Source organism: Dendrobium catenatum, unplaced genomic scaffold (genome assembly GCF_001605985.2).
Source record: "Dendrobium catenatum unplaced genomic scaffold, ASM160598v2 fragScaff_scaffold_323, whole genome shotgun sequence".
Lineage (NCBI taxonomy): Eukaryota > Viridiplantae > Streptophyta > Magnoliopsida > Asparagales > Orchidaceae > Dendrobium > Dendrobium catenatum.
Window position 1 is genome coordinate 3,018,863 of NW_021318785.1, and position 27,041 is coordinate 3,045,903.

General features: G+C 36.0%; 1 protein-coding gene across 1 annotated transcript; it reads left to right on the plus strand.

Annotated features, from left to right (window-relative positions):
• The first annotated feature begins 5,305 nt into the window (after positions 1-5,305).
• On the plus strand, positions 5,306-6,084 carry LOC110093259 (pleckstrin homology domain-containing protein 1). Its single transcript, XM_020818090.2, has one exon. The coding sequence runs from the start codon at positions 5,408-5,410 to the stop codon at positions 5,864-5,866; it is 459 nt and encodes a 152-aa protein (XP_020673749.1). The 5' UTR covers positions 5,306-5,407; the 3' UTR covers positions 5,867-6,084.
• The last annotated feature ends 20,957 nt before the right edge of the window (positions 6,085-27,041 follow it).

Sequence of the window (27,041 nt, forward strand, 5' to 3'; positions counted from 1 at the left end):
AGGGTGGGCAAAAAAATTTTTTTTTGTGGGGATGGACAAAAATGCATAGAATTGATAAAATTAGGGCAAAAAATACTTTTGAGGGGGGGGGCAAAATGCCTAAAATACTCAAAATATTCCAAAAAATCTCCTATAAATATTAAAAAAAAAAATTGAGGGTGGGCAAATAGACTAGGGTGGATCCGCCCATGCTGAAAACCCAGCATCTTCAATCGAAAAATTCATTTTACATAAAATAAAATTTTAAAATAGCATAATTCATCTTCAATATAATTTTATGTATCTTCTCTTTAGCACGCTTCATGTGAAGATGATCATTTCTCTCCTCGTTCGCATGTTTTTCTCTTCTGTTTTGCTCTTTTTTGACAAATTCGCAAGTGAGAGTTTTTTTATATAGGTGAACAGTCCGATGCTAATATCTGCATCGCACTATTCATCTATTGAATTTTGGCTTGAGATTTGGAGTTCGAATGCAGCGAATAACGGACGACACACAATTGTATGCAGTTCGGTTGGAGATGATCTTAACGTGAAACTGTGTTACTTTTGTTGGTGATTATTTAAGATTTATTTGGATTAACTTTCTTAATGTCTTTTAAAATAATTAAAAAAAAATTAATTAGAAATTTTTTTTATAAAACTGTTCTAGAAAATAAGTAAGAAATTCACCCCAAATAAAATCCTAATCCTAGAAAATTTCTTCATTATGATCAACTATATATTAGAAATTAGGACTATGTGGACTAGATTTAAAGGGGGAACCTCGGTTAAGATGTTTATAATATATTTTATATTATTTTATGTGATGAAATTTAATATAATATAAATATTATTTTTATCATACTTTTATAATATTTTAATCAAATTGTATATGATTATAATATTTAAAATTTTTAAATTTAGTGATTTTTTATTATATATTTTAATGAAATTTTTTGATCTATTGCACGTATGATTATGTATTATTTTATGGGAATTCTTATTAAAACATAATTATGAATATTTATATTTATAAGCATTTCAATTCATTCATAATTATTATTAACAAATCATTATAATTTCTTGACTCTTAATCATTTTCAATTCTAATCATATTGCATCATGTGTCACTTCTACAATATCATATGGATTTATGAAAGTATATTAAATATCATTTATGAAGCCAATATTCTAGGTAATCACTTAGTTGTTTTTGTGCTAACATATTGTAATTCAATAGACTAAAAAAGTATGCATGTCATACTTTATGACCTCGCATTAACAAGCACTCATCGAAGACATCATTTCTTTATTATGTGTGGGTTGACATGACCACCATTTTATTGTCCCATAATCCTTCTCTTCGCTCTATTAAATGAGGCTCATACTCTCAAAAAGGCTGACAAGCAACGAGTTGGAGTATGAGGAGCCAGTAACTCCATAGTCGTAGCCCTTATGTCTTGCCACCACTAATTTTTCTAAAGAAATATGACAATTGGTGCTACCATATTCTCCATGTTGGACCTTTGAAGTAGGTATCACTAAATTCATATTTGTGCTAAACATGATTTCAAAACTAACATTCAAAACACAAGAAATATTATTTAAATAGAGAGTGATGACATCGACTTATTTGACACACTAAGTACCTTCATTTTTTAATCCACCATTGATTGAGCATTTGCAACATCTTCATCAATTATTGTGGCCTTATAAGATAATGAGCTATATCTTGCTCTTCATAAATGAGAATTCACTATCCTAAATATTTACTTCTTAATCTGAGGCATCCAGACAGAGCCTCTAAGGTTGATGTTATCAAGTAATGGTATATTCTTACGTCACATATGGATTTGAAAAGTTTTATTGGTCTTACCAATTTTTACCATCATTTCAAAATAGCACAATCATGGCTATGATAACTAGCTATTTGAAACGGAAAATATTTGCGTGGAATTACAAAAGATAACTAGTTTCAATGCATTCAAAGAGAAAGTATGTGCAATACCTAGCTCTTTCAACAGTCATGATAAGCATTGTCTTATCTCAAGAGAGTGAGCTCATTGAACAGATTTCATTAAGAAATTGAGTTAAAAAAGATAATGATAATCAATATATGAGCAATAGTATTTTGCAATCATTAATACCTTAAAATGATGGAAGCATGCTCCATTAAGAGTTCAGTTTATTTATCAACTATCAATCTCTTCAAATTTACCCAAAAGAACCTCAATTGCATGCATACACATTGAGATATGTTTCTTTATAAATTTATATTTATGCTAAATCACAAAACATGTTACAATCACTTTGTGGACACCCTTAGTTGAAGCGCTAGTCAATTGATGGCCTTAAAAATGAGCATTATTGTCAATGAAGTATTGTGCAAATTATAAGAGTGTAATAATGATTTGTCCATGTCATGGGAAATCCACAGTAATATTCGCCATACAAATATTTTTGACAAGTTAATGGTTTCTTATTTAAGCAAAATCAACTATGAATTCTGAATAAATTGTTGTGGCAGTAACAAATCAATAAATTACATGGTGGAGGGCTAGTATCTCATATAAGAAGTGATAAAGCTCTTGCACTCTTATAAGCCTATCTTTATTGGCTAAATCTACAATAAGTCATTTGTTGATATGTTAAAAAATGTATTGCTTATCCAATATATAGGAGTGCCACTCAGAATATAGGTTTATATACCCCATAGCTGATTATGAATTTAATTTGAATATGTTTTAGCCTAACTTTTATTTTGGAGCATCTTATAATGAAGTGTAGCAACAACTTAAACATGTTCACTAATGCATCACTTGATTCTTATGCTATTTCATTGCCTCCTTTATTTAGCTTCTTTATTATAGTTTCCTCAATGTTTACCTTTAGTAATTATAATGATATTGGTTAATACATAATACTACTTAATTAGTTATTTTTGATATTAATAATCTTTGATTAAATATTATTAAAATATTATATTTTTAATAATAGACATATCTCGTATTTGTGTTGTATCTTGTCCATTTCCCCTACATCTATGTGTCTGCATCATAGGCAAGCTTTCACCATTGCTTGTAGATGACTTCGGGTTGCTCAATTGGGTTTACTTTTAGTTGAGCCAATTAGAGGCCATTTTCAACTATTTCGAGGACGTTGTCGATCAATTGTATTTATTCAATTATCCTATTCACACACATACACACACACATATTTATATTAAAATCATTCTTAACAAGTTTTAAAATGATACAAAATGTTATACCTTTGATTTTGATGATAACTTAATTATTTATCGTAAAAAATAAATTAATGAGTAATATAATCACTAAATTATAACAGCTTGTGTGCAAGAAAAGAATCAAAATGATAAATAGGACATTCTATGGCTTAGCTTCGTACGAACTTCTAATATTTACAAATAAAAAAGAATAATGCAATACACTAGAATCTTCTACATGAATATATCAAAAAAGAAAAAAAAAATCACGGGGCATGGTGTAGTTGAAATAATCTTCCATATTTTTTAAGTTACATTAGTTCACTCTTCGCCATAACTAGAGAATACATGATTACAAAACTGAAAGTATTTAGTCTCCTAAAGTTATGATAGAAATTATAAGAAAATAAGTGAAGATATGATGATCACAAACATATAATGTAAGCTAGATGGTGGTGGTCCGACAACAATAATCAGATGAGCAATAATGGATTATACCAACTGAGAATTGATGGTCAGAGGGTGTTCAAATGACAGTGATTGAATGATGGTAGTTAGATAGTAGCAATTATTGGTGGTGATCATCAATGATGAATATTGCATAGAGTTATTGAGATCTAGAGCCTCTGTACAATCATAATCAATTGTTCCCTTCATTTGGAGATTATGAATATATTTATATTATTTTGAGAGTGCATTTTAATAAATCTTTGCCTAAATTTAATAACACTTAATCAATCAACATGTATTAAACCATACAACATTAAAATATTTTAATGATTTTGAAATTGAATAATCTTTGACCCATTGACTCATCTTCATCTTATGGATACACTTAATTTGATTATAAGTATGCAAGATTCTTTGAACATTCGAACATTCAGTTGATGTCCCAAAAATTTCAATCATATTTTATATCAATTAAATTAATTTTTAGAGATATAACATTTGACCTTCTATTTTTGAACATTAAAATTTGTGTCATCCAAAAATACATATTCAATATTTGAAAAAAAAATTGTTAACATTAAATTACAATTTTGAAAAAAAATTATAAGTTGCCTTGATGCCTTTGATGTCATGTGAATATCCCATCGAGGAGATGAATTGAGGCTTTGTTTGGGACGACTTTTTTTACTGATTATTGAAGCAGCTTTTTAGTACAAAATTTTTATTTATTTTTACTAAAAATATGCTTTAAGAAGAAATAAAAAATAGCACAATCATGGATATGATCACTAGCTATTTGAAACGGAAAATATTTGCATGGAATTACAAAAGATAACGAGTTTCAATGCATTCAAAGAGAAAGTATGTGCAATACCTAGCCCTTTCAATTAAATAACAATGCTTCAACAATCATGATAAGCATTGTCTTATCTCAAGAGAGTAAGCTCATTGAACTTTTTCATTATGAAATTGAGCTAAAAAAGATAATGATAATCAATATATGAGCAATAGTATTTTGCAATCATTAATGCCTTAAAATAATGGAAGCATGCTCCATTAAGAGTTCAGTTTATTTATCAACTATCAATATCTTCAAATTTACCCAAAAGAACCTCAACTGCATGCATACACATTGAGATATGTTTCTTTATAAATTTATATTTATGCTAAATCACAAAACATGTTACAATCAATTTATGGAACACTCCTTAATTTAAATGAACCAAACATGAACACAAACAATAAAGCTCGAACAAACATGAACCAAACTTGAACAAGCTGATATTAAATGAACACAAACATGAACACTCACATACTCGGCTCGGCTCGGTTCGTTTGCAGCCCTACGCGTATCAACTAGAGAACAAATTTAACACTTAAAATTTCATATTTAAATATAATAATAATAATTTTATTTTAGTACCTAGATTATATTCTAATTTAAATATGCTTATGCTACTGGCATATATTTAATATTATTCATGATAAACAATTAAATTATTATAAAAATAAGATTTGAATCTTTATTTTGTAAATATTTATGGATAAACCACACAAAAAAGTATTTTAAATTATTTTATTAGCTGGATTACATAATTTAAAAAATAATAAGTGACTAATTTAAAAATACGCTGATCGAATCCGCCTCGCATAAGTACTGTCTATACCGTTTCCCAATTCACGCTCGAAATCGAGAATGGAAAGGCAAGCGTAGGAGAGGCCGCACAAGAATCATAGCTGGAGGAGCACGGAGAGATGGTCATGGCAAGCTTCTGGCGAGCGGTGTTGGGGTCGTCGACGGAACCGGATTGCTCAGCCGATGGCGTGGAGTTCTGGTCGAATCCGGAGCGCGTTGGGTGGCTCACGAAGCAGGGCGAGTACATAAAGACTTGGCGCCGGCGCTGGTTCGTCTTGAAACAGGGGAAGCTTTTCTGGTTCAAAGATTCCTGCGTAACTCCCTCTTCAGTTCCCCGCGGCATCATCCCGGTTTCCTCGTGCCTCACCGTAAAGGGCGCCGATGATGTCCTCAATCGGCTGTTTGCCTTTGAGCTCTCAACCCCTCGAGAGACCATGTACTTCATCGCTGACTCAGATAAGGAGAAGGAGGAGTGGATCAATTCCATCGGCCGCTCCATTGTTCAACACTCGCGCTCAATCACTGACCAGGAAATTGTCGACTATGATAGCGCTTCAGCAGCATCCCAAATGCGGTAAATATGATTGGATTCACGAGTCATTATCTATGTTTCTTTGTTTGGTGAACATCCACTCCGATTATTTGTTTGTATATATTGGGTTCCTTTTAATCCTCGTCTTGTTATTTCGATTGTTCTCCCAGTTGCAACTCGTTTTGATGCCGTACTATGTGTATGTCTAAACATTTGTTTTCTCCCTCTTTGCTCTTATTTTAAAGGACTCTTTTTGATTGTGCATAGGCATCATGTTTTACTGTATAGTTTTATGCTATATTTCCCGTGAATCTTCTTTCAATGATTTATTGTTGAGTTATTAATTAATTCCTATGTATTTACAAAACTCAGTAGATGTTTTTTATTCAAGTATAAGTTATGAGGTTCGGCTTGCATGCCTGGTATGCACTATTGAGATACTTCAAATTACAATAAGTTGGCCATAGTTTATGATTTCCGGTTTGATTTTATGTTGTGTGATTAGGATAGAACTGGTTTTGACATTTCGAAACTTATATTCCGAACGACTAGGCTGGCTTGGTTGGATATGTTGGGGCCAGCAAGAGAAATCCCGGATTTTGCAAGAATGAGTACCAACTCTTAGGAAAAGAAAGAGAAGTAGAAAGAAAGAGAGGAAAACATTGAGCTACTAGATTTGAAAGAAGAATGTGACGAAAAAGGGAGATGGTGATACAGTGAATAACGAGGAAGAGAAATTCAATGGCGGGGAATGAGTGGTAACGTCTTGGTTGCAGTATATTCTCACCCTGCTCTATCAATCCATTAACTGTCATTGTATAACTCGCGCTTTATCAATTGATCTTGTCCATACTGGGCATGATTTATTCTTCCATTTGTTCACTTTATCTTGTTCCAAACAAATCGATGACATCAAATTTGATTGATTCATGCCATTCCTTCAAAAGATCCTGTTATTATGAAGGAATTGTTAACAGCATGCAAACCTATTGAACTTGATTATTTTGCTAGTCCTTTAATGAATCCTTTTCTTACGAAGATATGAAAAATGCAATACAATGCTTCCGATCTTTAAATCAATCCAACTTATAACATAATTGACTCATATTGATCTTAATTGATCCAAATGGCTAGAAACACGGTACTACTCGTACTTTGATCTTATAATTAAAATGTGCCAAGTCACTGATAAATGTTATATTAAGTGATGTGGAACAAAAGAATGCTTAGAAATAGGATGCTTTGAAAAATCATGGAAAAACATAGAATGCTCGAAAAAGTGCGCTCAAGCTAAAATTGCATCAAACATATGTAATAGCTCATGCATTTTAAAATTTGTGATTTAAAATGTTGCATTAAAATGAACAATGCTTTAACAACTATATTATTTGGCTATGTCATCTTCTAATAAAAGGAAAATTTACTAGTTATAAGCTAAGGCTTGCTTAAGAAACAAGCAAATACCATTTATACGCCATGGCCTTAATCAATCCTTGTCATGTTAAGTGTCAGAACTTTAAAGTTTGAATTATCTATATTGACAGGCTCTTTGCTATGAAACTCTTTAGGAGCTAATCAAGGCTCTTTGATTTTTTTTTTCCTTTTTTTCTTGTCATGGGAGTCCTTCGATGGATGTAAATGTAAGAGGGTGCTTCCTTATTGTGGGGACTTCTTTATTAGTGCTTTCAACGAAGGAGAAGAGGGCATGTGAACTTGATCTTTAAGCATTGAATATGGAATTAGCTAATCAACCAGGCGAATGAAAAAGGATTTGAAGAAGGGTTGGTCAATGGTGTCAAAATTATGTTGGCGCTTTTGACTCACATATCTTATCCTGACTATAAATATTTCTCATTTTGAGAGTGCATATTTTGGTAACATTCTAAAAGGATAGATGAAATGCTTCATTGGGGGTTGTGGAAAATCTAAGAATCATTCTTATATGGGTAATCATGTCAACATATCAAGTAGTGCTTATGCATAGTAGGGCGAGAGATTGGCTCATTTAAATAGGGGCATCAAATGGGTTTTTGGGCTAGGCTCAGGTCCAAACTAAAATCAACCTGCTTTGAACCCATCCTATATGTTTAATACAGGGTCAAAATCCTAGACCCGAACTTGACCCGCCAGCAACCTGTTAACCTAACTCGACATGCCAACCCATTTATGCATATACTAAAGATGTTGTAGTAGAAGAGGAATATGATGCATTTTGGTAGGCTAATGAGATTTATAGACTTCTAGGATCAGTACAAGTAATAATTTCAAAATATAAATTTTCAATTGTATAACTAATTGACCTGTTATATGCAGAAACAATGGTTGGAAACATCCAATCCCTAATGCTTAGATTGTCGCTAGCAATTAATCTTAGTAAAATTCTATGGCCATGATAGACCATTTCTCTTTCACTTGTCACGACCCGGCTCAGAGAGCTCGCATGGGCGAGGCGGGAACAAAGGTCGGACGGTAGGTTAAATTATCCTATTCATAAAACTATCAATTCTCTAAATCAATCTCCAAAATATTTGAAAGAGCCATTATAACACTAAAATTTGAAAACACATAAACATAAAACCAGACATAACCATAAAAATTACCTTTCCTCAAGCGCTCCTCTCCTACGATAAACATTGTCACCCTTCTACTCATTTTTGATTAATTTAAGCTTATCTAAAAATGTTAACTGACATTAAGTCGAAACTCAGTAAGTAAAACATAATTCTAAACTACAGTATTCAAGAAAAACTGTATAATATGCTAGATGCCAATTTCATTTGAATAAAACATAAATTCATTTCTTAAAAACATGCCATTAACATATACATGAATTCATACATTCATATCCTTTCATAATTTATTTCCATATCCATATCATTATTCATAACTTTCTCTTTTCATATATATTACAACCGTCACAGGAGCCACCATCTAGTACCATAAAGGTACTCCTTTACCATTTTTCTTTTTCATATCCTTTACCATTTTAACGTGCACGAGTACAGTATCCACAACTAGTACCATCAGGGGTTGAGCTCCATCATTTCAGCATGCGCATACAAACATTCAATATAAAAAACATTTCATAATCATATCATATCATTTCTTATAACACATAAACTTTATCATATAATGCTGTAAAATATAATATGAAATTTGCATGATCAACCATTTAATAAGAGTAAAGAAGCATGATTGGTCTATCAAATCATATAACTTGAGTGAAACAAAAGTATTACTGAAATAAAGAACCATGTATACTTACAGAAGTTAGGATATGATTCTCTATGTTATATATCTCCTTCCTTTGAGATCACCTCAAATAGCACATATAAGAATTAATTTTCACTTAAAACTCGTCGCGACGCATCAAAAAGCATGCGGGTCTAAAACGACATTTTTTGGGTTTTACAATTCTCCCCTCCCAATAAAAATTTTGTCCTCGAAATTTACACAACTTCTAGTTGCAAATCAACCTTCTCTAACCTATACCTATACCTTCTCTAACCTATAGAAATAATAGTCCATAACACACATACCCTATACCTTCTCTAACCTAATGAATCATCCTATTGGCTCTTTCATATTAATCAATATTCCTAACTCTTTGCTCTGATACCACTTTTATCACGACCCGGCCCGGAGAGCTCGCATGGGCGAGGCGGGAACAAAGGTCGGACAGTAGGTTTAATTATCCTATTCCTAAAACTATCAATTCTCTAAATCAATCTCCAAAATATTTGAAAGAGCCACTATAACATTAAAATTTGAAAACACATAAACATAAAATCAGGCATAACCATAAAAATTATCTTTCCTCAAGCGCTCATCTCATACGATAAACATTGCCACCATTCTACTCATTTTTGATTAATTTAAGCTTACCTGAAAAATGTTAACTGACATTAAGCCAAAACTCAGGAAGTAAAACACAATTCTAAACTACAGTAATCAAGGAAAACTGTATAATATGCTAGATGCCAATTTCATTTGAATAAAACATAAATTTATTTCTTAAAAACATGCCATTAACATATACATGAATTCATACATTCATATCCTTTCATAATTCATTTCCATATCAATATCATTATTCATAACTTTTTCTTTTCATGTATATTATAACCGTCACAGGAGCCACCGTCTAGTACCATAAAAGTACTCATTTACCATTTTTCTTTTCCATATCCTATACTATTTTAACATGTACGAGTACAACATCCCCAGCTAGTACCATCAGGGGGTGAGCTCCATCATTTCAGTATGCACATACAAGCATTCAATATAAAAAATATTTCATAATCATATCATATCATTTCATATAACACAAACTTTATCATATAATGCCGTAAAATATAATATGAAATTTGCATGATCAATCATTTGATAAGAGTAAAGAAGCATGATTGGTCTATCAAATCATATAACTTGAGTGAAACAAAAATATTATTGAAACAAAGAACCATGTATACTTACAGAAGTTAGGAAATGATTCTCTATGTTATTTCTCCTTCCTTTGAGATCACCTCAAATAGCACCTACAAGAATTAATTTTCATTTAAAACTCATCGAAAAGCATGCAGGTCTAAAACGACATTTTTTGGGTTTTACAATTCTCCCCTCCCAATAAAAATTTTGTTCTCGAAATTTATACAACTTCTAGTTGCAAATCAACCTTCTCTAACCTATACCTTCTCTAACCTATAGAAATAATAGTCCATAACACACAAACCCTATTCCTTCTCTAACCTAATGAATCATCCTATTTGCTCTTTCATATTAATCAATATTCCTAAACCTTTGCTCCGATACCACTTTTGTCACGACCCGGCCCGGAGAGCTCGCATGGGCGAGGCGGGAACAAAGGTCGGACGGTAGGTTAAATTATCCTATTACAAAAACTATCAATTCTCTAAATCAATCTTCAAAATATTTGAAAGAGCCACTATAATATTAAAATTTGAAAACACATAAATATAAAATCAGGCATAACCATAAAAATTACCTTTCCTCAAGCGCTCATCTCCTACGATAAACATTGCCACCCTTCTACTCATTTTTGATTAATTTAAGCTTACCTGAAAAATGTTAACTGACATTAAGCCGAAACTCAGTAAGTAAAACAATTCTAAACTACAGTAATTAAGGAAAACTGTATAATATGCTAGATGTCAATTTCATTTGAATAAAACATAAATTCATTTCTTAAAAACATGTCATTAACATATACATGAATTTATACATTCATATCCTTTCATAATTCATTTCCATATTCATATCATTATTCATAACTTTCTCTTTTCATATATATTACAATCGTCATAGGAGCCACCGTCTAGTACCATAAAGGTGCTCCTTTACCATTTTTCTTTTCCATATTTTTTACCATTTTAATGTGCATGAGTACAGCATCCCCAGCTAATACTATCAGGGGGTGAGCTCCATCATTTCAGCATGCACATACAAACATTCAATATAAAAAATATTTCATAATCATATCATATCATTTCATATAACACAAACTTTATCTTATAATGCCGTAAAATATAATATGAAATTTTCATGATCAACCATTTGATAAGAGTAAAGAAGCATGATTGGTCTATCAAATCATATAACTTGAGTGAAACAAAAATATTACTGAAACAAAGAACCATGTATACTTATAGAAGTTAGAAAATGATTCTCTATGTTATTTCTCTTTCCTTTGAGATCACCTCAAATAGCACATACAAGAATTAATTTTCACTTAAAACTCGTCGCGATGCATCGAAAAGCATGCGGGTCTAAAATGACATTTTTTGGGTTTTACATCACCATTGACATGCACAGGAATGTTGAAGGAAATTTTAAATATGTAGTTAGCATTCAAGGTATTTTTGAAAATCACAAGCATGTCTATGTAAAATAGTAGAATATAGTTAACCATACAGTCAAACAATTTATTCAAAGAATAGACATGAAATGCCATTAAGTGTCCACTTTTTTAATGATAAGGCAATAAGTGAGCCATTTGTGCTATATTGATTGTACTAGGTCAATTTACAAAACATTTATATTTTGTAATCCAATCGACATATAGTCAAACCAAATTAGATATCAAAGACAACTAAATATATACTTTGGTTTTCTTCCTGGGCTCCTTCCCTCAAAGTTTTCCTCTCCAATTGACTTAATCAAATTAAATGTAGTGAAAGTTAAGGTTTTGCAAATGCAATGTCAAGAATAAACTCCACCTCCTTTAAGTCATTATTATGGTCTTCCAAAACATTCACAACTTGATTACCTTTAGTTAGGGGTGTCAATTTTTGACCCGACCTGAAACCCGGTCTGAAAAAATTTGGGTTCGGGTTGACCCGTTTAGCAAACGGGTCGAGTTTGGGTTTGGATTTTTGACCCTTTTCAAAAACGGGTCAGGTTTGGGTTGACCCGAAAACCCGAAATCAACTCGACACTGACCTGAAAGTCGAGTCCATCCCGATTTCCGACGTTGCCCACTGCCGCGCTCGCGTGGTCTCGCACTCGCGCCGTCGCCTGCTGCTGCACTCGCGCTGTCGCGCGTTCCCGCTGACTACGTCCGCATGCGCGGTCCCAGTCCGCACTCGCGCAGACTCAGTTGCGCCGTTGCACGGACCACGGTCCCGCGGACTCCGTCCCGGACGCACGGTCCTGCGGACTGCCGGACTCTGTCCGAAGTCCGAACTCACGCCGTCGCTCCTCGCGCGGTCCAGAGGACTCCATCCACACATGTCATCCAGCGGACTCCATCCGCACTCCCACTATCGCAACTCGCGAGCTCCGCCATCTAAACGGGTCAACCCGACAACCCGCGTGGGTCGGGTCAGAGTTGAAATGTCCGACCCGTTTGCAAAAATGGGTCGGGTTCGGGTTGACCTGTTTAGATTCGAGTCAACTCCGGTTCGACCCGAACTTGACCCGTCGACCCGAATTGACACCCCTACCTTTGGTTTTGCTTATTTAAAATCGAATGGACAGAAAAGATTAATTTTTAATTAATTTTGAACACTTTTTGAGCTATAAAAGTGATATGGTAGAACTTGCCCATCTAAGAAGAATTGTTGGCCAAAATTTGAATGTCTGCTCACAAACAAGGAATTATGTAAGAAGTTTATGAAATATTTTATTTAGTATTTATATTTCTTATGTGTGTTAATTATTTCAACAGACCATGTATTTATTATTTTTATCTGTGATTGTAATTATATTTGAAAGTGTGAAATTCAAATTTTTAGAAATGATTTTGAAATTTTGAATTTTGAATTTAAAATTTTGAAGGGATGACAAAGAGGGAATGTTAGATTGAATGTAAATGGAATGGGTGGTTAAAAGGTGAAAAAAATATCAATTTCCAATTAGTTATCGCAGGTCTCTTCATTGATTGAGGTGGTTGCACTTTTTTAGAAGGCGTGTAACTATCCTTTACACCTCTTCAAGTGGGTCAACGTCAACTCCAACTTCTTCTTTAATTTGTTTTTATTTCAATTTTAAGCATTATAAAACATCTATAAATATGGTGAAATGAAGAATAAAAGGTTGTTGTGTTTGCAAAAAGTGGAGTTCCATTAAAAAAGAGGCTTGGTAGCCGACCCTCACATGAGGAGGTTTGGTTATCTCCTCAACTTTGATACTTTGGTGAGTAGCAAGACTATTTTATCTTTATTTAAAATTTTTTCCTTGTTGTAGAAACTTTCACATTCATCCCCACACCATCTCATCCGTTGACAAAATCCCACACAATATCCCTCCTAAACCTTTTAGACAAAACTAGGTTGACTTTGACCGAGTTGGATTCTCGACTTTTTTTGACCTATCAAAACCCTATAATTTGGTGAAAATCTCTAGAAATTTTCTTAGATATTCCTTTTCCATCTCCAAGTATTTGCAAGTCTTGAAATGCCCACCATTTGAAGCCCTAAAAATTGAAATTCCACTAGTCAAAATTAGGCCATAGTTCTGATAGGAAACACTTGGATTCACAAGTGTTCCTAGCCAAAATCAGTAAACTGCAGCAGATTTATTGCTGTCCACAGCAGAAAACAGCCCAAAAACAGAGAAAAACAGGAGTTTTACACGAGAAATCTGAGAAAAACGAAGAAAAACTCTTGTATTTCACTAGTAGATGAATAAAACAATAAAGATACAATTGATCCTCAATTCGAGAGGAGGATCGATCTCTCCCAAATCTCTAGACGCCGCTAGTGCCCAAAGAAAACCTAAATCTACGGGATCTCAAATTTCAGCCAAATTCAAGATGATCAAACTCTAGGAAAATCTACTATTTAATGCATACAAAACAAAAGGAAATCCCTAAACAGTCCCTACATTCAAATCCCCCTCTTAATTTCCCCAAAAAAGCTTCCTATTCGACTCCCGCAAGGCACGCGGTGCGCGCGGCCTCCGCCCAGGCGAACAAATCGCCTGTTTCGCGATATTCGCTCGTGAACCGGTCCCGCCTGGACTGGCTGGACCGGTCCAGTGGACCGGTCTAACAAGTTCCAACATCCCTACTTTTCATTCTTCCATCTAACGTATATTTGTTTGAGTGTAAGAATAAGAAGCTGCATCTACTCCCTAATTCTACAGAAGTAACTGCAAAGGGAATTAATGAGAGGATGGCTATGTGCATTGTATCAAACAAATCCTTGATTCGTTTGTGGCAGAGACTTGTTTGATGGTTTTCAGAACGCATGATGACATGCAAGAGGTGTAGAATGGAATTTTGTGATGATTTTTTGTTTGAGAGCAGAATCTTTACTGAGATAAATACGATTCGTAAAGAATTTGATATTGAGTTGAAAAGAATCTTTACTGATAAAAATAGTAGAGACTCAAACTATTGGCTGTGACCAAGTGGAGAAGAGGGAAGAGAGGATAATTTGATAGGAAATACTTGAGTTCGCAAATCCAAGAGGAAATACTTGAGTTCGCAAGCAACCATAGCAATAATTGGTAAAAACAGCGAGAATAATGCAAAAATCTGGATGAAATCAATCCAAAATGATAGATTGTAATAAGAGAATCAAAGAAAAGTAAACACATGTTGACCTCAACTTATATGGCATGGTTAATGCGAGAAAATGAGATGCTAATCGATATTGATAAAAAAGATATCACTCAGAATGAAGATCAAATTGTTTTAATCAGGATGAAAGTATTAAAGCTTTGTTCGATTACAAAGTGGATCATATCGATATATTTAGAACATCAAATATAACCAAAGAGGGATCCCTCGCAATGAAATTGAACGAAAGCGGTCGAAATCAACGGACTACGTACATACTCGTTGTTGCCCAAACGTCGTCCATTTGCAAAATGAATTTCTCCATTATGTTCGGAACGTTGAATATACTAGAAAATGATTATCATATTGTCCGGATTCTTATATGAACAAAAATGCAAAATTGGCTTGTTACGAGGCGATGACGGCATATGAACTAGAACACGATAAATAAAAAAAAAATGGCGAGCATTGATATATTATTTTATATAAATTTATATATAAATATATCAATTTAATATCATTTTTTTATGCGTGTGTCCAAATTCTTGAGATCTTTCAAATCATGTTATGGGCATTTCTTACTTTATAAAATAAAATTTAATCCCGGTCGCCCCTGTGTAGGAGAGTTTTAACGATGTTCCAGGTCAAATTTTCAGAAGGTAGATGAACTTTGGGATAAAACACTACCCAGAGATTTCGCCCTCATTTTGTGAGGACTTTAAAATCTGGTTCTAGGTTTCCCATAGGTGCAAGCACCTATGATTAATTATCCCTCCCGATCACGAGAGAGCACTTTCGATTAAGGCTAGTCATTAAGTAGGTACGAAATACCTAGCATATAGTAGTAGCATATGAAATTGGAATTATAAATTTATTATTTTTATACTTAAAGTGGATGGTGGGGGGAATGATGATGAGCCCGATCAAGATCCCATGGTTCCGTCGTCCCGGGCCATCGTGGTCCCTAGTCTACTTAGTCAGAGGAGGTAGTCGACCCAACCTGACAGAAGGATCCCACAACACAAAGCAAGATGCAATTGATCCTCAATTCGAGAGGAGGATCGCTCTCTCCCAATCTCTAGATGATGAGCATGGAGCCCAAGACGCCAAGGAAAAACTCCAAGAGAACAACTCAAAACATGCCTGCCCTAGCCCTAGCCTCCCTCTTCTTTTAAATGCATAACTTCCTTATAAAAAGCAAATAAAAACCTTTCTAGAATAAACCAAATTCAAAAGAGTTTCACAATGTGCTAGCCGTCCCCTTCCCTTTCTCTAAATTCAACCCTAGGAGGGCCCAAAAGCCTTGGCGACTTTTTTAAGGAGTAACCCGCCTCCTGTAGACTTGAACAGGCCCAGGCGGGGCTGGTTTGAACGGTTCAGGAAGAATCGTACCAATACCCCCTTCCCAAATAACCACTTTATCCTTATGGTGAAAATTTGAAAACGATGTTTCATCCTCTCATAAGGTTCCCACATGGCCTCGTAGTCCGTAAGGCTTTTCCACTTGATTAGCACTTCTTTAGCTCCATCTCTCCTATGGTGAACCCCTATCACCTCAAAATCACTTCTAAATCTTCCGTGAGTGTCACCGGTAACTCCGAGCTGGCTACATAATCTCTAATTGACCTTCTTAACTGGGATACATGGAAAACCAGATGTATAGTCACTGTTGGTGGTAATTTCAGCCGACATGCTACCGCTTCAATGTTCTTCAATACTTCATAAAGTCCAAACTACCTTGGAGCAAGCTTCTCATTTCTCTTGCTGGCGATTTTCTTTTGTCTGTATAGTCGGAGCTTCAAGAACACTCTCTCCTACTTCGAACTAGATGTCCTTCCTATGCCCATCAGCTTATTTCTTCATAATTTGTTATGCCCTTAGCAGATGTCTCTTGAACTCCTCTAATACCCTGTCCCTCTCCTCCAAGTACTCCACTAAAGAAAATCGAGTACTGCTACTCCCAAAGTGCACCAAGTAAGGAGGATTCCTTCCGTACAATACCTTGAATGAGGTCATTTGAGAATCATAATGATAAGAGATGCCCCAGAATTTAAATTGAAAGAATTATTCATTTATCTTTTAATAAACAACAATCATATCTATCTAATATTATCTATCAGTAATAAATAATAAAACATATTCTATAATTTTAAACATCAATGTACACATCTATATTCATTCCAAAAAATCATATATAATACTTTGGATATACACAATCATATCATAATTACTCCGTCTTAAGCACAAAATAATAACTAAAAGAAACAAAACTTGAAGAATCTTGACCAGCCACACACCCCTGATCGCTTGCCCTGACTTGAAATTATTTAATCACATATAATGAGCTTAAAAAGTCTAGCAGGTCACCAAAACCCACAACTAAAATCAAAGCACGACAAAGAAATAATATGCATGTCAACAATCAAATTATAGTTGTTGTATCCATATGATCATTGAAATATTGCATAAATAATAAATCTCAAATATAGTAGTAGTAGAATTTGCAAATAATAAAATATTACGGTACAAAAGCTAGTAAAGTTGTAAATCAGTATCAGTATTAAATCTATAAATCAATCGACGTATTCATAATACCAATCAGTTCAGAAATCAAATAAAGTATCAAATCAAAACATCAGTAAAGACTATTGAAATCAAATCAATATAGTAAACTCATATAGGAATGTATACATGCTATCCGGTTATTCAATATCAGTATCAACTTAGTATTTTACACGATAAGGATATCACAAGTTTAATATCAGTACAGTGAATCAGTAATATCAAATAGTTCAGTATCTATATCAGTAACAATAACAATCCAGTGGCAGGAACAGTAGAATAATACAATAACAGTAAATCTGTGCAGTAACAATAAATTCATACAAAAATAAGAAAAATGCCTCAAGAATATGCATTTAAGTAGTCACACTAAACAAGTAAGAAGTCCTGACTATTACAATATTTTTTAGTAATAGTAAACTGTTGGCTCAGTAAATAGAGTCATCACTCTTTGCCCGTCGGCATAGTAATGATATTCTTATAACTCTCAATCAGTATATCACGTGAATTAGTAGAGTACAACACCATACCACAATATTTAAAGGAAAGCTCGTCAGCCCACCATACTGTACAAGTCAATCAGTCTCTAATCAACAGGTCAGTTAGTCTTTACTTATTTGTTTCATATACATTATTATCACAATACTATAATAGTAATGGCGACCAACTATTATTCAATCACATATCCACATTCATTTTCAATGCATTGCAGCAAATAATACATAATTAAGCTTAATTAAGAAGATGCCAAAATGTCATAATGGTAGACAACCAAGAATCCTATTAAGCAAAAATAGATATTTTGAAAATTATCAAAATATTAGAAACTGTATAAAATGACATTTTAAAATTTTTATTTTACGACACTATTATTTTTAGAGGCCAAATTAAATTTCAGAGTAGACAAAAATCATTGCATTTTCAAAATCACCTGGTGAAAACTCTCAAATTAATACTCAAAATGTTCATAATCATGATTTCTATAACATACAAAAAGTTATACGGTGAAAGTTTTGCCAATATAAAGTTATTCACATTTTTCGACAACGAAAATACAAATTTGATCAGAAAGAGTTGATAAACTCAAAATCCTTGAAATCAAAAATAGGGTAAAGGTTCCATAGAACAAGACGAGCAAATCTTCCAATTGCGTCGACGGACAAAAATCGATCCGCGGCCTCTAAATACAAGACTTACTTTTCTCTCTTTAAAATGTTTTTGTTAGCCAAAATGAAGAAAGGAAAAGGTTTTTTTTCTTTTTAAAACTTTTGGTAACATTAGATATTTTTATAATAAAATAGCAATTTAATATTATATAATTAATTTAATTAATTTCTTTTAGTATAAAATTTAAATAAATTATTTTAGGACTTTAAAATTATAGAAAAATATCCATAAAATAAAACATAATATTTAAAAAATATTGATAAAATCGGTTTGCAAAACGGACTGCGGACGGTTCCAAAATCTTCACTTGTACCGACAAGTACCAATTTCTTAAGGATTTTCACCGGTGTCCAAAAATTATGAAAATAATTGTGTAAGTAAAATACTACAATCAAAATATTATGTTGAAAAAGGATTGTGATTTGAAGTTATAATAACTCCTAAAAAAAAACAAAGTCAAAATACGGGTTATTACACAAAGCATCTCAGGTAGGTCTCCATGCTCCTATTGACCACTTCTGTTTGGCCATCCATTTGTTGGTGGTAGGCGGTGTTCCTCTTCAAGACTATCCCTTGTAATCTGAACAACTCCCTTCAAAAGTAGTTGAGGAACACCTTATCTCTATTTGATACTATCGTCTCTAGTATTCCATGCAGTCTGACCACCTATTTGAATAAAACTGAAGTTGCTGTCACTACGGTGTATGGATGTCAGAGTGGAATGAAATGAGCATACTTGCTCAATCTATCCACAACTATCAGAATCTTCGTGAAACCTTCTGAACGGGGCATACCATCTATGAAGTCCATGGATATCTCCTCCCATACTCATCCCGGTAAAGCCAACGGCTGTAGTAGTCCCTCCTGATGATATAGCCAAGTATTTGTTCCTCTGACAGACCTCACACCTGGCCACAATCTCCTCCACATCTCTGTGAATCTTGTTCCAGTACAGCTTTGAGGCTAACCTCTTGTGTATATTCTGCACCCCTGAATGACCCCCCATAATGCTCCCATGAAACTCCTGGAGTAAGTTTGGAATGTGGATTAAGGTCTGAGACATCACAAACCTCCCCTGATACAACATTTTGCCCCCTCCAATGAGTACCTTGGGTGGCTAACCCCTTCCCTCAGTAAATCTTTTATGATCTTTCCCAACTCCTTATCCCTAGCACTCTCCTTCCTGATGGCCTCCCAATTTAGCATCGAAGGAGCCGATATTTCCATTGTCTGCAGCTCCCCCATACATCTGGACAAGGCATTTGCTACCTTATTCTCCACTCCTGGCTTGTACTGGATTTCAAAATCATATCCCATCAATTTGTACAACCACTTTTGATGCTCATCAATCACTATCCGCTGCTCTAACACATACTTCAGGCTCCTCTGATTAGTTCTGACAATGAAATATCTTCATAACATGTAGGGTCATCATTTATGGATGTCTAAGATGATGGCCATTAACTTCCTCTCACAGACTGGTTTCAACCTGAATCTGGCTGTCAACACTTAGTTGAAGTAGGCAATGGGTTGACGATTCTGCATGAGTATTGCTCCTAGTTTGTATCCTGAAGCATCTGTCTTCATTATGAAGGCCTGAGTGAAGTCTGCTAAAGTTAAGACTGGTACAATAGTTATTGCCTTCTTTAGTCTCTCAAATGTTATTGTGGATGCCTCTCCCCATAAGAACCCATCTTTCTTCAGCTACTCTGTCACTGGCCGAGCTATAGTGTTGTACCCTTTTACAAACCTCCTGTAGTATCCTGTCAGTCTTAAGAATCCTCTCAATATCTTCAGATTCTTAGGTAAGGGCCACCTCAACATAGCCTTAATCTTTGATTGATCGGCTGCTACCCCTTCTTTGAAAACAATATGACCCAAATACTCCATACTGGTCTGGACAAAACAACACTTTTTCAGGTTGGCCTTTAGCTGATGTTCCTGTAGGACTCCCAAGACTATCCTCAAATGGTCCTCTCCGTTTTGTTGTACACTAGTATGTTATCAAAAAATATCGAAATAAACTTTCAGATGTACTGCCTGAACACCCTGTTCATCAATGATTGGAAAGTAGCAGGGGCGTTGGTAAGCCCAAACGGCATCACCAGAAACTCATAATGCCTCTCGTGTGTCCTGAAAGCTGTCTCAGAGATGTCTGCCTCTCTCATTCTGATCTGATGGTATCTAGACTTCAAATCTAGTTTGGTGAACATCACTGTCCCATACAATTCATCCAAGAGCGCATCAATTACAGGAATATGAAACTTATCAGCACTATCTTCTTGTTCAAAGCTCTATAGTCTACACAAAACCGCCAGCTCCAATCCTTCTTCTTAACGAGTAAGTCTGTACTAGAGAAATGACTCACACTCGGTCTGATGATCCCAGCCTCCAGCATCTCATGGATCAGTTTTTCAATCTCATCCTTCTAAAATTGAGGATATCGATAGGGCCTGACGCTGATGAATGACACACCTTTCAAGGCGATAGTGTGCTTCTGCTTCCTCGGTGGTGACAATCCTTGAGGTGGCTAAAGCACCTCTAAGAATAGTTGAATCAACGGCTGTATGGAGAGGGGTATGTCCCCTCCTTCCTCCAATCTAGCTTCCTCCAAACTGTGCAGCTCCACTAAATATCTTACACTCACCACCTGTATACTCCTCACCATGGTTTTAAGAGAAACCATGGATTTGGATAGCCCTACATCTCCCCTGATCACCACCTTGCTCCCATCCACCATTAGCTCTATTATGAGTGCTCCCCAATTAACCTTGGTGTCTCCCAAGGTCTGCAGTCACTTTATCCCCAGGATGACATTTGTACTCCCTAACTTCAGTGGAAGAAAATTTTCCCTCATTTGAATCCATTGGATAGTTAGTAGCACTCCCCTACAGATCCCCTAGCCTTTCTCCACCTTCCCTGTACCCATCATCACCCCATAACAATCGGTATCCACCAATTTCACTCCCAATTGGTCGACAACCTGAACAGAAATGAAATTGTGGGTAACCTTACTATCAATTAGCATCACCACCTCCTTATCCTCAGTCTCCCCCTTCACCTTCATGGTATGATTCATAGTGAATCCTACCCCCGAGTTCAAGGAAACCTCGGTCATATCCAGATACAACTTCTCCTCCATTTCCTCCTCTAACTCTCCCTCACTCCTCTATGTTTTCTCATCATCATAGACGGTGAGAACCTAAAGAGTTCAGTCCCTACATCTATGCCTTGGAGTATACTTCTCATCACACTTGAAACACAATCTCTTTGCCCTCTTCTTCTACATCTCCTTCTCTGTCAGCCTCTTGAAGTTTTTTCCACTACCTCTTCCTACTGTCTTCTTCCTAGTGGTCTCCTAAATTCCTTATGTTGCAAGACCCTTAGGTGTTAAATGAGTGTTCTTCATCATGTAAGTACCTCCCGAGCTGCTACTCCTGGCTACCCTCTCTAGATTCCTCTAATTTTGAACTAGTTGTGCCAACTTCATGGCCTCCCCCAAGTCACGAGGCATCAAAACTTTCACTGCAGCTCTAATATCTGCCTTCAGTCCCTTCATGAAGTTCCTCTCCAATATAGTATCTGATAATCGCTCCACCCTACTGGCTAGGTGCTTAAACCGCTCACGATAGTTTGTTACTGATCCCTCCTGCACCAGAGCAAAGAAATGCTCATAGAAATCTCCTCCCCGGTCGGTTTGAAAACGTTATATTATGCAGTCCTTGAATTCTTCCCAGCTCCTGATGGGTCTCCTTTAGTCTCTCCACTAGTACCATGACAGTGCCTTCCCCTCCAAGCATAGGCCTGCTGCTGTCAGCTTCTCCTTCTCTGTTAACTCATTGACGGCAAAGTACCTCTCCACCTTATAAATCCATACATATGCGTCATCCCCTTTGAATATGGGCATCTTCAACTTCCTCAGCTTCTGATCTCTCCCATTTCTCCTGATTCCTCCATAACTTCCCCTCTCCCAAGTGCTTGACCCTCCTATGTCTCCCGATCTTCCCTTGCTCTGTCATAACCCCAAACCCCATTCGAATTCCCCTCTCCTTCCTTCAAATTCTGCACCTCAATGGCCATAATATCTCTCTTGGCGTTCCCAATCAGTACCTCCTCTATCCTCCCTCTGGAAAGGCTCCATATAGGGTTTTCTTCTTGCTCCCTCCACGATCTCCACCTCATCTTCCTCCCTACGAATTTTAGAATTTGTTTTCTTTCCTTCTAACCCTTTTGACACTGAAGCCGTCGTTTGGTTGTAGATTTCTAACATTTTGTTCATTATGTATTGGAGATTGGCTACTTGCCCTTTCATGGAGGAAATCCTGTCCTCCATCGTTGTCTTTTGATTTGGTTCATCTACCCTTCAAGTCTTTCTTCCAGCAAATCCACTTTTTTGGCTGCCATTTCTATCCATATTTTTGAAGATTCAAAAAATCTGGATTTGGATCACAAAAACAACAACTTTCTCCTTCACAGGCCAAAATTCAGTTGCTGAAATTAGCCAAAATCAGCCCGTCAACGGTCGCAAGACTTTCTATGATACCCATTTGATAGGAAATACATGAGTTCGCAAGCAACCCTAGCAATAATTGGTAAAAACAACAAGAATAATGCAAAAATCTGGATGAAATCAATCCAAAATGATAGATTGCAATAAGGGAATCGAAGCAAAGCAAACACAAAGCAAGATAAAATTGATCCTCAATTCGAGAGGAGGATCATTCTCTCCCAATCTCTAGACAATGAGTCTATAGCCCAAGACGCCAAGGAAAAACTCTAAGAGAACGACTCAAAACATGCATGTCCTACCCCTAGGCTTCCTCTTCTTTTAAATATATAACTTCCTAATAAAAAGCCAATAAAAACCTTCCTAGAAAAAATCAAACTCAAATATTCAAAAGAGTTTCCCAATGTGCTAGCCGCCTTCCCTTTCTCTAAATTCCGTCCTAAGGGGGCCCACAAGCCTTGGTGGCTTGTTTAAAGAGGCGGCTTAGCCCACTTCCTATAGACTTGAACCGGCTCAGGCGGGGCCGGTTTGATCTCTTCAGGAAGAACTGTATCATAATTAAACAAGGGCATCAAGTTGTTATGCTTCTTGATGGAGCAAGAAGTGAAGACACCTTTTGAGTGGGTGCAAACTCCAAGGCATAAGGGGGAAATAAGAGAAAAATAAAAATTCTTATTCCATTGAAATGTTTACAAACATATGAGTACTATTTATAGACAAAAATGAGTGGACCAAATCCATTGGGTCATTTATTAGACATGTTGGAAAAAATTGTTAATAAAAGTAAATGTATTAAAACAATATTTATGAGATTGGCAGCTTGCTGTCTATTTTTATGGAGATGTGATGTGAAACATGCATGGAGTTACAAAAGATTAACAAGAGAATTTATTAAAAGTTAATCATCATAAAGTTATGCATCAAATCAAAGTAAGTTGTAAAAATTCGCAGTCCTCCACTTGCTTAGGCAAAGAAATACGTGAAGAATAACTAAGACACTCTCAATCAAATACAAAAGCAAAGTAATGTAAAAGCTTATAACACAAATCCAAAAGTTAATAATGAGATGATCACATTGAGGATTTACTCTCTCTACGATTCTAGGCTTAGCGGAGGAAGATCTTCCACACTAGAAGTGAGATGCCCACTAGGAATGACAAGCCGAGGAGCTTGGTTGTTAGGAAGGTAGCTGGAGTTGGAAGAGGCACGGAGTGTCCAATGAGGAACCACAGGGTTCTTGGTCGTTGAAGATCGATGGTCTCCGTAAGACAATAAAAGATACGGTTGACGTAGCGTTCTACTGTGCCGTCGTACTCCCAATCTGGTTCGTAGAAGGGCGAGAGTAGGATGTCGATCTCACCTTGGGCATTGTAAGCAAAGCCATGATCAACTTCGGGATCCGCCATGCATCATTGTCGGGAGATGGAGCACCAATGGAGAGAAGAGGGAAAGGAGAGGTGGAAGTGGCGGTTTGGGGAGGGGATGGGCTTGGCCGTGAACTAGAGGGAGTGGGAGGAGGTGGGCTGTGAGGGTGGATGGGTTGGGGCTCTGGTGAGGATGACTAGGGGCGGGTGGGATAGTTTGGGGGAGGGAATAATCTTGAATTTAATTTCAGGTTTCCAAATAAAGAGAGGATTAATTTCAAATTCAAAATTTTAAATTTTAAATTAGGCTAGGAGGGAAGGGGGATTAATGGTGTATTAATGGGAGAGAGAGAGAGGGTGGAGTGGCCGGCCATATAGGGAGGAGAGAGGGGCTTGGGATTTAAGTAAGTGGGGCCCATGGGTTATTAAATAAATTATAATCAAATCTGATTTTAATTTCAGATTTGATTAAATTTAAAATAACTTTTCAATTTGGTTTAATATGAGAGGGAAAAGGGTTTAGATTTCAAAATAGGTTTAAATTCCCTTAATTGTCTTTCCTAAATAGAGAAAGACTCATTAGGAAAGTAATTTAATTAAGAGGAATTTGAAATTAAAAAAAAAAAAAGGTTGGGTCAAAGGGGAGCCGGCGGCAAGGTTGGAGGCCAAGGGGCAGCAGGCTGGCCGTCGGCCGTGGGAGCTGGGTGAGTCGCCGGTGGCTGGATCGGCCAAGAGAGGCCGGCGGTGGAGCTATTGGGACCGGTGGGGAATTGGGAGGGTAGTGATGCTTCGGTTAGGTAGGGGAAGAGGCAGATATGTGTAGGGGAAAGGGAAAATCTAGAGAGCTACAAACCTCAAGTACCACCTCCACTAAAACTCACAAAGAGATCCTCAAGTACCACCTCCTCAAGAACTCACAAAGAGATTTTGGGAATTTTCACGAACTCACAAAGAGATCAACAATAGAAAATTTTATTCATCAACATTAACCGATACAATAGAGGAGGCCATAATATATAGGCCTAAGAAAAAACAAAATACAATGACGCAAATGCCCCTAGGGCTACGACTCAAGACAACTAAAAGAAAGGGTACAATAGGGAATTTCAAATAATACATAACATCAAAATAAAACTAATCAAAATAAAGGCTGTGGATCGTGGCCATCAATCTGCGCCTCCTGCGCTGATATACTCGTCGAAAATGTCTGTCGATGTCCTCATCAAGATGTGTTTGTGTCCTTTAGTTTTCTTCCTCTTTGTTGATAAACCTGTTCTTGCACCATCTTTATGTCCAATTGCATAGTTTGTTGCTTAACACTATACTATCTCTCTCTTGGAAAACTTAAACCTAATTTCACTCTCTTGGGAGTTTGGTTGGTCTTCAAGCCAATTCTAACTCTTAAGATGAATTGGGGTTCTACTCCCATACTTTGGGACTCTTGCTCTTTTATGAGGAGTCAAGGATTTACTGCCCCTCTCTTAAGGGGAAAATTATTACGTCCGGCGGCGAATTCGTACGCGCCACGTCACCCAGACCCCGGTGCATCCGGATGGGTCCGGGTGATGTGGCGAGTCCGGAGTTGCCTCCGGACGGTTCGGACGCCGGACGTAATAATTCGCCCTCTTAAGGAGAGGTGTTAAACTTCTATTTCTTTTTTTAATTTTTGAAAAATGCTATCTTTCTGCTCCAGTTCTTTTTAGGGTGGTAGGTGACATTGCTCCCACAATTAGGTTAAGAGGTCAGGTATTGACATTCTTAGAGCCAAATATTTGGCTACTATGCCTGAAGTTTATTAGCTGTATAAAAAGTTATGATGAGGAGTGATTTAGGAAATATTTGTGGCTTCCTAACTTATAAATTTATATGTTCTTTTTTGGCTTCATAGGCTTGAAATGTTTAGTTTTTCAAGAAAGATCAGAAATTGGGGCGAAATGCTTTCATGGTAATCCTTGCCTTTTGCTGTCATCTTTCTCCACTCAATTACTTCTTGGTGGCCGCTCTTCCTCTATGGACTTGAGCAAGATCTTTTCTACTCATTTTATTGAATTGTAAATTCTATCTTCTTGAGATCTTGTTCCTGAGGATGTAATTGTTGTGTAGTTTGTCTCCTGTCTCCAGCTCTTCTTTTCCTTCGATCAACTATCTCTTCGGGAGTTCCAAATGTTGACTTGCAAATTTCAACATTTGAGAGTTTTGCAATATTTGGCCATGGAGATAATTTAGGAGGTGGAGATCTTAAATAACAAGGAGTATGGCGAAGTGAGAGAATTGTAAAGAGAACGATAAAGCTTGAGATATAAGTTTTGGATTTGGCTTCCTATATTTCACTCAACAAAATAGTTACTATGGGAGTTTTGGTACTTTATCCTTGGTTGATGCTCACATCTTTCTCATTTGTGGTGAAGTTCTAGATTGTTCGAAAAACCTGTGCCATAAATTTGCATGTGGTATTTAAAAGATTACAGGGTGTCACTGCACGGCACAACCATCGAATACCATGGTCTTTAGATGCCTCTTTTTTGTATTTCTTTCACCGTCTACTCGTCCCAGATAGGTCCAGATTGACAGAAGACCATGTGTGCTTTTTCACTAGCCA